Source organism: Gigantopelta aegis, chromosome 6 (assembly GCF_016097555.1).
Source record: "Gigantopelta aegis isolate Gae_Host chromosome 6, Gae_host_genome, whole genome shotgun sequence".
In the NCBI taxonomy this organism is placed as follows: domain Eukaryota; kingdom Metazoa; phylum Mollusca; class Gastropoda; order Neomphalida; family Peltospiridae; genus Gigantopelta; species Gigantopelta aegis.
In genome coordinates, this window is record NC_054704.1 from 88,789,297 (window position 1) to 88,803,490 (window position 14,194).

Sequence of the window (14,194 nt, forward strand, 5' to 3'; positions counted from 1 at the left end):
AATTTACAGTAGTGTTGGGAATCGGTTGGAATTTCATTATAATGGGTAATAAATAGAATATTAAACTCGCTACCATTTTATGTCATGTTGTCCATTGTGACAATGAAAAATGACTTCACTTGGGACTTAAATGTAATATGAAATGGAAGCTCAATTAATATCCTGTAAATCAGTGTTGTAAACAATTTTCTCCGAAAACTATAAGCTGTTGATGGCCAGATCAATACAGAATATTATGGTACTTATTTATTTTTCAGTATTGAAATATAACATGTTAACATTTGAGATTTCTTGGTGAATATTTCCCATTTTATGACAAACACTAGCTGGCATTTTTATTATTCTTCCAAAAAAAATATATATATTTCTAGCCAAGACATCCTTAATTGATAATACTGCTTTAAATAAAATAACAGTAAATGTCTCACCATGGTTTTTCTTGCAGGAGTTGTCTCCCCAGCCAATTTTAAAGACTATTCTCGCTAGTTCACAAGCTATGAAGGGTAAGTGAACATTATAATGTTGGGTTTTTCTCCCAAGTGGGTAACTTGTAGTTATTCCCAGTTACCACAGTCATTGGCAAACATTTCACTGTTTATTTTAAACAATACATGTTTATGATCACGGGCCTAATTCACTAAATTTACACAACTTTGCGATCTCGCAGTGCAATGCTAAAAGATTTGCAAAGAGGATGCTTTGTTGTCTAGCAGAGCCTAAGAGACCTTTGTAAATTAGGCCCCAGGTCACTAACTATTAACAAGCCATTGTACAATTTTTTGTGTGAAATAAATTATTAATTTCTTTAATTTTATTTGACATTTTTAATGTGTTCATTTTTCAGAGATGAAGACACCTTCAGAAGAGGCGCTGCTAGCTGGCAGAAGTTATGTGATCCTTCCAAAAAGGTATGTTTGTAACCAAGACATAGTGTGTTGATAATACTGCTTTTTAAGGACTGTCTGTTATTTCTTTTACATTCATCAGGGTATGAACAAAACATTTTATCCGCAAACTGTGTGAATTTGTCAATAATTTGTTTTGGTTCATACCCTGATGAATGTAAACAAAATAATGGCCACTCCTTATGATTAAATTGAAAATATACTTTAATAATTAATAATAACATTACTTTACTTCATACTTTATTTTGAATTATTTTTTGGTTCATAAATAATAACACTTAATAAGACAAAGTACCAATATAAAGTGACGTCATTAAATGTGATGTTCCCTGACGACATTATTTTCATGTTCCTCAAGAAATGAACAAACTTGCATTGCTATGGCTGGACCAATGGGGTGGCTTTAAATTGTAATAACTATAATGGAAATTTAATTATAAACAGATGAATAATAATAATAACAAATATGAAAATAATAACAAACCACAATAATATACTCATAATTATGTTTACTCTATGTAGATTTGTTTGATTTTCTATATGTAGTCCCTTGAATAACCACTTTTCGTCATTTAATTTTTGCAATCTGAACCAAGCACAAATATTCCTCTATTAATTTTGGCAGTTAAGTTTACTGATGTAAATTGACATTTGCCATCGTATATTATAGAATGTAGAACATTGAGTGGCCAGTCAAATGTGTGATTCACTACAAGTATTTTACAAGGTTTTCGTTTTTGGACTTTAAACGTGAAAGTGTTTGTACATGATTTATATGTATTATATTGTTTATATTCTTGTGGCATGAATTCCAGATCGAAGATGAAGAAGAGGCGCGTGAACATGGCTCGAATAGAAGCAGTGGAGGAGTTTCTGAGAAGGCCGACACGGAAGATAGAACGTAGTGACTCGCTGCACAATGTTACACGAGTGATAGAGCGAGAACTACGAGTACCGTCGTTAGTACCCAATAGTCATGTAGTTTTGTCCTGTTGTAAAATGAAATTGGTATTGCTGTTGTATGTTTTCATGTATAATGCATTTTTTTTTTTTTTTAATTGTGGTATTATAATTTATTAGTATTAAAACCAAGATTGAAAAAACAAAGCATTCAAGACCAAGGTCAAGATAATTTGCGCGACATTGATATCAAACCTGTTTAATTATCCTGTACCTGGTCTTTTAAAATGTGTTTGCTTGTCATAGCTGTGTCAAATTGTTTTTTTTAAAATCTAAAACATTTTGCTTTCATATTTTTGTAGGTTAATTATTACAAAATCCACTATGTACTGTAAACTGGTGAAAAATTGCATGCATATTAATTTTGCGTCGTTCACGCCCAACTTCAAGTCGCGAAATTTATAAGCATGCATTATTTTCCAGGTGAGAATGTGCTAAAGTGGTGTCTGATTTTCTGTATATTAGTAAACCATGACAGAAAACAAAACACAGCCATAATAATTATCTTTCAATTTATTGATGTAATAGACATATTCAAAAATACTAAATACTACTAAAGTAGAACTAAATTGTTCCATTTCACTGATTCACAATAATTATTATAAATCATGACCACTAATATCTCTTAATTCGTGTTTGTCCTGAATTGCTAGACACTACATGTAATTAAATTATTGCAGCCTTTATCAACCTGTGATAAAAACTTCATGTTTGCGCTTCAGTACTCTCGTTCCGGAAATGAAACTCAAAATAATACAAAAATAACAGGATACTGAACAAGCTTACTTAACTTGTGGCTTTTTTCTCTACTAATTTACTAATGAGTGACACACAAATAAGTGGCAAATAAACGTTAATTATTCTGGCTACCAAAGGTACCAGTATATTAATTAACAACTAAAGCCGTGAGTTGTGTTTCTGTTACATGCAAGATGGGTAATTCTCTTTACTCGGTACCAGAGACAATTGTCGAAAGTCGAGTAACAGGAAACACAGCTTTTCTGACAATTAGGTGTGTTTTTCCTGACTGTTATAGGCAATATTGGCCATTTATTGAATATTAATCCGGTTTACAGTATACTGAAGTTTAAGTTTAAATATTTCACTCAGTGACACGTACAAAAATTTCCACTATTAAACCTGGACTCGACTTAGATGTTCATGTGTTCTTTGTGACAAACTGTTCACTGGTTTGTTTTGTATTACAGGAGAATCCGCCACCATCGATGGAGCGTTCCAAACATCTTTGACTTCAAAGAATACAAGACGAAGAGGGGAATAATGTAAGGGTTTTCTCGTTGTATGTCATCTCACAGATTCTCCTTGGGTCTCACATTTTGTCTTTCAGTCTGGTGGTTTCTACTTCAGCCTCAGTCTCTCCACTGATCTCAGTCTCTTCTTTGGTCTGACTGGTTCCTCTTGGTAGCTCTTTGTATAAGGTTCCACTCTTTAAAGTCTTCCCATATACAAACCTAAAGTTTATAAAACTTTTTAACTCCAGGCCTGGTGCTTATAAAACTTTTAGAGTCTAAACTTGAGACTCTAATAAGAGTGAGACACTAATGTCATGACAACGCCATACAAATTGTATGTGTGTGGCGTCATTAGAGATTGAGTCTCGAGTTTTATAAGCACTAGTCCTGGGCTCATGATTATAAAACTTTATAGAGTCCAGATTCAAATCTGTAATAACATCACATGCATACAGTTTGTATGACCCTGTCAAGACGTTAAGTCTCAGATTATTAGAGTTTTGTGTCTAGATTTTAAAATGTTTATAAGAGTGGCTCCGGACTTGAATGAAGTCAGGACTGCGTCTGTTGTTTGTTTGGGTTTATTGTAGTGTTCAGGTCTGCAGATTTTGTGCAAGCTTGAGTCCAGACTTTTTAATTTTTAATTTTTATAAGCATTAAGCCTGTTGAACCCAGAAGTATTGCACATTCTATAGTTAGTATTTGAAGTCTTCTACGAATCTCCTGCTAAAACTAATCTCTGTTTGAGAGGTAGGACTGACAGAACAATATCTGACAGTGTGATAAGTCAAACCTGCTGTTAAAACTGATCTCACTTTGAGTAGTAGGACTGACAGAACAATGTCGAACAGTGTCAAACTGATCTCAATTTGAGTGGTAGGATTCACATAGAACAATGTAAGACAGTGTAATAAGTCAAATATGTTGTTAAAACTGATCTCAATTTGAGTGATAGGATTCACAGAGAACAATGTGAGACAGTGTAATAAGTCAAATATGTTGTTAAAACTGATCTCAATTTGAGTGATATGATTCACAGAGAACAATGTGAGACAGTGTAATAAGTCAAATATGTCGTTAAAACTGATCTCAATTTGAGTGGTAGGATTCACAGAGAACAATGTCAGACAGTGTAATAAGTCAAACCTGCTGTTAAAACTGATCTCAATTTGAGTGATAGGTCTGACAGAACAATGTCGGACAGGCTAATAAGTGACGGTTTGTATTGCTGTTGTCTTGTTTCAGGAAATCTGAGGATGAACGTGAGTGGGTGCGGGGCATCTGGAACACATGGTTTGACCAGGTGTACCCCCCGACACCATCGTCATCCGAGGATGAGGACGATTACGAAATGACAGAGTCGTATCAAGACACATCATCCGTTAATGTCGCAGATGATAAGTCGAGCAAAAAGTATGTTTTATGTTATATTATGCCCTGCCCTGCCACAGCTGCCAACCAATCCATTTACCCATCTGTTCATCCATCCATCCATCCATCCATTTATTAACATGTCTGTCCATCCATCAATCCATTCATTCACCCAATTACCCATCTTTTATCCATCCATGCATCCCATCAATCCACCCACCCAAAACTACCGAATCACCCATCCATCCATCTATCCATCCATTCATCCATCCATCCATCCATCCATCCATTCCTCCATCCATTCCTCCATCCTTCCACCCAGTTTTATCCATCATCTATCAATCAGCCATCCATCTATCCATCCATCCATCCATCCATCCATCCATTAGAGTTGCAATGATTCACTCATGTACTCGATGCACCGAATACAGGCTACCTTTGATACGTATACATTATTGTGTACCCAAAGAACTGAATATATTTGTTTAATATTTGGAAAAAGTACCAGCTCTCAATTTCTTATTTGGAAAAAAAAGAAATGAAGGAAAAACAACACCATCCACAAACATCCACGCATCTCTATATTTATGCATGTTTCCATGATTTTATTGATAGTGAAATGTTCACAAATTTATTTTATTTCTGTTTTGGAGAGGCTGTTCAGCACAGCAGGAGATGTGGTCACTGCCTAAAGAGCCTCTTTTTCTTCTAGACGGTGTTGACATGCTTGTTTTGTTTTTGTGTTTTGTTAATTTTCTTTTTATTATAATTTTGTTTTTATAACTGACATTTAATTATTTAATTTTTAACACATCCTACTATTTAAATGCTATTTTTAACTTATGTCCACTGGTGGGTTGCTTCATTCAGCATGTCAGTAGTACAGTATTGGTAGATTCCCTGTAATTATTGGTATTCGTGAATATTTATTCATATTCAAGACCCCTATTCGTGATACATATCATATTCACCACTTTGGTGTTTTCGTTGCAGCTCTATCATCCATTCATCCATCCATCCATCCATCCATCCATCCATCATTGATAGACAAACACTGTGTTGTATCGTTAGTGGTTGATATGTGACTTACTGCAGTTTGATAGACAAACACTGTGTTGTAACGTTAGTGGTTGATATGTGACATACTGCAGTTTGATAGACAAACACTGTGTTGTAACGTTAGTGGTTGATATGTGACTTACAGCAGTGTGATAGACAAACACTGTGTTGTAAAGTTAGTGGTTGATATGTGACTTACTGCAGTCTGATAGACAAACACTGTGTTGTAACGTTAGTGGTTGATATGTGACTTACTGCAGTCTGATAGACAAACACTGTGTTGTAACGTTAGTGGTTGATATGTGACTTACTGCAGTCTGATAGACAAACACTGTGTTGTAACGTTAGTGGTTGATATGTGACTTACTGCAGTCTGATAGACAAACACTGTGTTGTAACGTTAGTGGTTGATATGTGACTTACTGCAGTCTGATAGACAAACACTGTGTTGTAACGTTAGTGGTTGATATGTGACTTACTGCAGTCTGATAGACAAACACTGTGTTGTAACGTTAGTGGTTGATATGTGACTTACTGCAGTCTGATAGACAAACACTGTGTTGTAACGTTAGTGGTTGATATGTGACTTACTGCAGTCTGATAGACAAACACTGTGTTGTAACGTTATTGTATTGTACTGCAGGAAAGATTCTATCAACAGCTTATTGGTGGATGACATCGATAGTCTTGAACCTATTCCCGACACAGAGGAAAATGCAGAGATATTAGAAGTATGTAACAGAATGCATTAACCTTAATTGTTCTCATCATAAAGAGATTTATTTATGGACTGGCTGTAAAAAAAAAAGTATATTATGTATCAAGGAACACAATAAATGTGTTGCAGTTTTTATTAATTTCGAGGTTGAGAGTTAAATTTATAATAATTATACTATTTCTTCATTTGTATGTATTTTAACCACCCTGCTTGTTTTGCTTTTCTTTTTTTTTACATCTCTGTTCATATAATTATATATTTGCAACATTCATAAATATTGTGATCTGCTTGAGTACAAGAAGGCATTTCCTTGTGATTTCTATGTTACGTTTAGATGATAATTATATTCAACTATTTTAGCAGTGAATATCTGTTTACATGTCTGTCACAGATTCTGCGAGATGAGATTGACAAGTTGACTAGACAGATAGAGCTTGCTAAAGAACCGCTGGCCTTTGACTTCTGTAGGAGAGGAGGTCTCTACAGAAAGGTAGAGATATTTTCACTAAGTCTGCCGTACTTTGTTCTTATTAGCTGCTTCAGACTAATTTTATAACCTCAGCTCCCTCTTTAACTGTATTATCAATCCCCTGCCAGTCCAACCAGAGGGGACTATAGGTTTCATTTCCATCCTTCTGTCTGTCTGTCTGTCCCACATAGTTTTCCATATTTTATTTGGACAATACTGTTACAGATCAAGTTAGACTTTCATGGCGATTTACACTCTTTTTTTAACAGAGCTATGGCCCTTGAACTTAGAAGATATAACAGTTTGTTTTCCGGACTCTTTTTTTCTTTTTTTTCTCAATGTCTCAAGATATTGAGCTGAAATTTTGTATATAGGTTTATCTTGTTTTGTTACAGATCAAGTTTTACTTTAACATCAATTTACCAATTTTTTTGACAGAGTTATGGACCTTGAACTTAGAAGATATAAAACAAAAATGTGCACACTGTTTTTTCAATGTCAAGATATTGAGCTGAAATTTTGTATATAGCTTTATCGTGTACTATTTCAGATCGACTAACTTTCATGACGATTTACTGAATTTTCATAGAGTTATGACCCTTGAATTTAAGGGTTAAGAAAATTGTTGGGGACATGTATTGCTTTAGTAGTACTCTCGTATGCTTGTTTTCATTAATAATCTAGCAGCAGTGATTAATTATTTGCTGGAAAATATTTTACTATGTTCATATGTTTGTGCAAAACATTTTGTTGCAAATTAATAATTTGCTAATTTAAACCTAGTATGTTGAACATATTTTTAATGTTGAAATATGGTAATGTTGAATTATAAAAAGGAATATTCAGTGTATTGTTTTAAAAGAGTTATGACCACTATCGTCCTCTGTTAAGCCCAGTATTATGTATAAATTAACTTCTTTTTTTTATAACAAAATGTCCTGCTACAACAAACTGAGACTTGAGCTAACATGTTTGAAAATGGTTTCTAATTTTTGTATTTCAGGTTGGAGAAGTAAAGAAAGCTTTGGAAGATTTGAACAGGTAAAACAAAAACAAAACATTCTGTATTTCCCTGCTATAGTGCTCATGTATATCGATGATAAATATTCTTTTTACTGTTATGTAGAATCCTATACTTCATAAGAAGGCCTATAAGTCTCGCATTTGTTTCTGCTTGTTTGTTAAGGATATCAAAGCTGTCACCTGTAAGTAGGGTCAGTGTTTTTAAATGTTTGTTTTTTACCTCTATCAGTCCAAGATGTTGTTTCTATGTGTTGAGCTATCGACATGGAACAGTGTTTTTAAATGTTTGTTTTTTACCTCTATCAGTCCAAGATGTTGTTTCTATGTGTTGAGCTATCGACATGGAACAGTGTTTTTAAATGTTTGTTTTTTACCTCTATCAGTCCAAGATGTTGTTTCTATGTGTTGAGCTATCGACATGGAACAGTGTTTTTAAATGTTTGTTTTTTACCTCTATCAGTCCAAGATGTTGTTTCTATGTGTTGAGCTATCGACATGGAACAGTGTTTTTAAATGTTTGTTTTTTACCTCTATCAGTCCAAGATGTTGTTTCTATGTGTTGAGCTATCGACATGGAACAGTGTTTTTAAATGTTTGTTTTTTACCTCTATCAGTCCAAGATGTTGTTTCTATGTGTTGAGCTATCGACATGGAACAGTGTTTTTAAATGTTTGTTTTTCACCTCTATCAGTCCAAGATGTTGTTTCTATGTGTTGAGCTATCGACATGGAACAGTGTTTTTAAATGTTTGTTTTTTACCTCTATCAGTCCAAGATGTTGTTTCTATGTGTTGAGCTATCGACATGGAACAGTGTTTTTAAATGTTTGTTTTTTACCTCTATCAGTCCAAGATGTTGTTTCTATGTGTTGAGCTATCGACATGGAACAGTGTTTTTAAATGTTTGTTTTTCACCTCTATCAGTCCAAGATGTTGTTTCTATGTGTTGAGCTATCGACATGGAACAGTGTTTTTAAATGTTTGTTTTTTACCTCTATCAGTCCAAGATGTTGTTTCTATGTGTTGAGCTATCGACATGGAACAGTGTTTTTAAATGTTTGTTTTTTACCTCTATCAGTCCAAGATGTTGTTTCTATGTGTTGAGCTATCGACATGGAACAGTGGGTTTTTTTTACCTCTATCAGTCTGAGTTGTTATTTTTGTGCAGTTCTGGATCGATTCTTGTCGGTGGGCCCATTGAGTTATTTCACGTTTCAGCTAGTGCACCACGTTCCAGCCAGTGCACCATGACTGATATATCAAAGGCCGTGGTATGTGCTATCCTTCCTGTGGGATTGTACAAATAAAAGATTCCATGCTACTAATGAAAAAAATGTAGCGGGTTTCCTCTCTTAAGATTAAATGTCAAAATTACCAAATGTTTCACATCCAATAGCTGATGATTAATCAAGCAATGTGCTCTAGTGGTGTCATTAAACAACAAAACAACTTAATTTTTTTTAAATATTATTTTTGTGTTTAGAACTATCGACATGGAACTGTGTTTTTTGTTTTTTTTACCTTTATCAATGTCAGTTGTTTTGTGTCATTTGTTGTTTTTGTGTGTAGAGCTATCGCCATGGAACTGTCTTTTATTTCTTCTACCTCTATCAGTCTGTGTTTTTGTTTCTGTGTGTAGAGCTATCGACATGGAACCGCTGTTGCTTGACGCATACTGGCACCGCCATCTCCTGTACATCCTGCAGGGCAAACAACAGGCGGCCATGGATGACCTCAACTTCATCGTCAAGAAAAACAAGAGCCACGCTGGGGCGTACAGATCCTTGTGAGTAGGCCAGTTACTAGAATCTTCAGGAAAATGTATGCCATACCCAAAATATACCAGGGTTTTTTCAGTATTGTATTAAGGAGTTTAAAGTTCACAATTGGCGTATTAGGTATGCTAGTACCTATTACTGAAAACATATAATTTTGATATTGATGTAAGTCATCCTAGTAAGTATTATTGAAAATAGAATCAAAGTAGTGTTTAAAATGTAATCTATTTCATACCCAAAATCAACCAGTTTAATATTCACAGTGTTGGTAGTATTATAAGATATTTAATTTTTGAAGTTTGTGATACTGTATTAATAAATTACAGTTTTACAATCACAGTGTTAATGTCAGGTATGCTCTTGAATGGTGAACTCTCAAAAACGGGTTAGTCCTGTACTTTTCTCTAAAAGAAAGAGCCATCAAGTTTGTGAGGTGTTTTTAACCTGTTTGTTTGTGGACAGGGCTGAGATGTTTCAGAAGGTTGACGACATAACTATGGCTATCATAAACTACACTCAGGCAATCAAAGTCAACCCCCAGGACCATGAGGCATTCTTCCGCAGAGCTCAGATGTATGAAAAGGTACAATTTAATATGGCAAAGATGTCAACTTTCAACAGTTTGAACTTCTCCCCACTCCAGTTTTAGTGTGTACCCTCTCCTGTTTGAATGTTCACCCTTCCCAGTTTGAACATCTACCCACTCCAATTTGAATGTGCACCTTCCTCTGTCTGAATATCTACCCACTCCAGTTTGAATTTGCACCCTAACCTGTTTGAATAGCTACCCACTCCAGTTTTAGTGTATATCCTCTCCTGTTTGAATGTCTACCTTCTCCAGTTTGAATGTCCACCCTCCCCTGTTTGAACGTATACCCACTCCAGTTTTAGTGTATATCCTCTCCTGTTTGAATGTCTACCTTCTCCAGTTTGAATGTCCACCCTCCCCTGTTTGAACGTATACCCACTCCAGTTGAAATGTGCACACTCCTCAACCCTCTACATTAACTTTTCCATCTAGGAACCAGATGGCGTCTACTTATATTTTTATACAGAGAGTATGAAATGTTTTAGTCACCAAATGAAAAAAATGGTCGCTTATGTGACCAAATCGGATGTAATGTAGAGGGCTGCTCCCCAGTTTGAATATCTACCCACTTCAGTTGGAATGTGCACCCTCCCTTGTTTGAATGTTTGCCCACTTCAGTTGGAATGTGCACCCTCCCTTGTTTGAATGTTTGCCCACTCCAGTTGAAATGTGCACCCTCCCCTGTTTGAATATCTACCCCCTCTAGAGTGAATGTGCACCCTCCCCTGTTTAAATATCTACCCTCTCCAGAGTGAATGTGCACCCTCCCCTGTTTAAATATCTACCCACTCCAGGTGGAACGTGCACTCTCCCCTGTTTAAATATCTACCCACTCCAGAGTGAATGTGCACCCTCCCCTGTTTAAATATCTACCCACTCCAGAGTGAATGTGCACCCTCCCCTGTTTAAATATCTACCCACTCCAGGTGGAACGTGCACTCTCCCCTGTTTAAATATCTACCCTCTCCAGAGTGAATGTGCACCCTCCCCTGTTTAAATATCTACCCACTGCAGGTGGAACGTGCACTCTCCCCTGTTTAAATGTCTACCCACTCCAGAGTGAATGTGCACCCTCCCCTGTTTAAATATCTACCCACTCCAGGTGGAACGTGCACTCTCCCCTGTTTAAATATCTACCCTCTCCAGAGTGAATGTGCACCCTCCCCTGTTTAAATATCTACCCACTGCAGGTGGAACGTGCACTCTCCCCTGTTTAAATGTCTACCCACTCCAGAGTGAATGTGCACCCTCCCCTGTTTAAATATCTACCCACTGCAGGTGGAACGTGCACTCTCCCCTGTTTAAATATCTACCCACTCCAGAGTGAATGTGCACCCTCCCCTGTTTAAATATCTACCCACTGCAGGTGGAACGTGCACTCTCCCCTGTTTAAATATCTACCCACTCCAGGTGGAATGTGCACCCTCCCCTGTTTAAATGTCTACCCACTGCAGGTGGAACGTGCACCCTCCCCTGTTTAAATATCTACCCACTCCAGAGTGAATGTGCACCCTCCCCTGTTTAAATATCTACCCACTGCAGGTGGAACGTGCACTCTCCCCTGTTTAAATATCTACCCACTCCAGGTGGAATGTGCACCCTCCCCTGTTTAAATGTCTACCCACTGCAGGTGGAACGTGCACCCTCCCCTGTTTAAATGTCTACCCACTCCAGAGTGAATGTGCACCCTCCCCTGTTTAAATATCTACCCACTCCAGGTGGAACGTGCACCCTCCCCTGTTTAAATGTCTACCCACTGCAGGTGGAATGTGCACCCTCCCCTGTTTAAATATCTACCCACTCCAGGTGGAATGTGCACCCTCCCCTGTTTAAATGTCTACCCACTGCAGGTGGAATGTGCACCCTCCCCTGTTTAAATATCTACCCACTCCAGGTGGAACGTGCACCCTCCCCTGTTTAAATGTCTACCCACTGCAGGTGGAATGTGCACCCTCCCCTGTTTAAATATCTACCCACTCCAGGTGGAACGTGCACCCTCCCCTGTTTAAATGTCTACCCACTGCAGGTGGAATGTGCACCCTCCCCTGTTTAAATGTCTACCCACTGCAGGTGGAATGTGCACCCTCCCCTGTTTAAATGTCTACCCACTGCAGGTGGAATGTGCAATCTTTTCTGAATAGCTAACCTACTCTGAATATCACTTAAGTCGTAGGTATATTTTATGAAAAATAAAACTATCAACATATGAGTAACCTTCTGAAAAAAAATATCAAAAATCTTTATGACCATCAATCAATGAATGCTTCACTCACTGAATCAACTATGTAACTGTTATACATTATGTTAAATGATCTTTGCACAATATGATTTATTCTTTAAAATAATGTTCAAACATTTTGGTCCGACAGTTCATAATCAAATAGAATGTTTGACATAACAAAGGTATGCAATCAATCTAACATATTTATTATTTAAAATAATCTTCAAACTTGTTGGTCCAACAATTCATGGAATGTTTCAAATAAGATCTGTGAATTTGAAAATACTGTCATGGTTTCTGCTAGAGGGTAAAACGGGTACGGCGCCATACCATAATGTTTTGGCAGATATTATTTTCTTAAATTAACTTTTTGACAAAATTAATTACTCTTATCATTACTGTATGATTTTCTTAACCCTAACCCTAAATTTAACTCATTTTCTTTCAGGGGGAGGGCCCCCCATACCCCTTGTTGACTGTGGTTGCATTCAATTCCATAGCACCATACCCAAACATTTCTTTCTGGTAAAAACACTGAATTGTCTGTTTATGAAGTGTGCATCATTCCTGTTCTCGCTTTAGCCAGTGCACCACAACTGGTATACCAAAGGCCATGGTATGTGCTATCCAGTCTGTGGAATGGTGCATATAAAAGATCCCTTGCCAGTGCTCAATTTTAAGGAGGGCAAGTATGGGTTCACATTGAGGTTGCCCCTCCGTGTTTTGAAACTAGTTATATTTATATTCCAATAAAACAGCAACCAACAGGTTTGGAATTAATATGTTGTCAATGTAAAATGTAATATGTACTGTCTGACAATAAAATACATTACTTTTTAATAATGTTTTAAATTTTTTTGTAGTTATACATATGTACACATATAGAGGCACTGATTTTCTGCGATCGCGGAATCGCAGAAATACCTATCTGAAACGGAATTCCCAATTTTTTTCCCAAACATTATTTAACTTTAAATAGCGCATTTGATTAATTAAAATTTATTTTTCGAACTAGAAACAATGGACACCGCCAGCTGCCTGTGCTACGCTACGACACTAGTACCTTTGTATGTTACACCAAATGTTTAATGTAGAGTATCTAGATGTTTTACCAGTCGTGTTTTCTTTGCTTATTCCTGGCGATTTAACGGGAAAAACCGAACATTGTGAGCTAAAATTGTCCGATATTTACTCAAGTGAAAGATATGTTATGTTTGCTTATTAATTTTTAACATTTGCAGCATTGACATATTTCCGATCTCACAAAGGAATGCAGTAATTGCATATTGTATGCCAGGCTTTGTTCAAAATAAATTATACAAGAGAAGTGGTTTATAGTGTGATCGTTTGTAATTATTTTCCCAATCATATCGTAAAGAAAACCGAAAATGTTTGAAGTCTGTGTCATGGCGTATTCGTGTTTAAATTTAAACCAAAAATAAATACAAACTACTGACATGTTCTGGCTCATTGCATATTTATTTATTTTATACCAGCAATTAATTGCGGTGTGTGTGTGTGTGTGTGTGTGTGTGTGAGTGAGTGAGAAACAAAAACAGAATTTGTTTAATACTGAAACGGAAAAAACCGGAATTTGTAACATTATGAAACGTAAAAGGGAAAAATCTGAAACGGAAAATCAGTGCCTCTACACATAGGGCCTAATTGCTTAAGATTTTTGTGATTTGGCGACACACCAGCTATTTTCCAATCAAATGCACTGGAATGTTTACTATTCGGAATACTTCAGCCAATTACGATTTTTCCCGATGTCTCACAGAATTGGCCGAGGAGTTCCAAGTGCCAAACAAACCCATGTGATTTCGACTGATTGACTGACACTTTAAAGT

General features: G+C 36.4%; 1 protein-coding gene across 3 annotated transcripts in view; it reads left to right on the top strand.

Moving 5' to 3' along the window:
* LOC121375146 overlaps nt 1-14,194 on the top strand; it is a 71,778-nt gene that overhangs the window by 24,858 nt on the left and 32,726 nt on the right. For all 3 annotated transcript variants that reach the window (XM_041502407.1, XM_041502408.1, XM_041502409.1), the window contains exons 23-32: nt 446-503; nt 845-908; nt 1,721-1,864; nt 3,074-3,148; nt 4,364-4,531; nt 6,192-6,279; nt 6,658-6,756; nt 7,739-7,776; nt 9,396-9,542; nt 9,997-10,117. In XM_041502407.1, the coding sequence (XP_041358341.1) occupies nt 446-503; nt 845-908; nt 1,721-1,864; nt 3,074-3,148; nt 4,364-4,531; nt 6,192-6,279; nt 6,658-6,756; nt 7,739-7,776; nt 9,396-9,542; nt 9,997-10,117 (1,002 nt within the window). The remainder of the gene's footprint in view (nt 1-445; nt 504-844; nt 909-1,720; nt 1,865-3,073; nt 3,149-4,363; nt 4,532-6,191; nt 6,280-6,657; nt 6,757-7,738; nt 7,777-9,395; nt 9,543-9,996; nt 10,118-14,194) is intronic.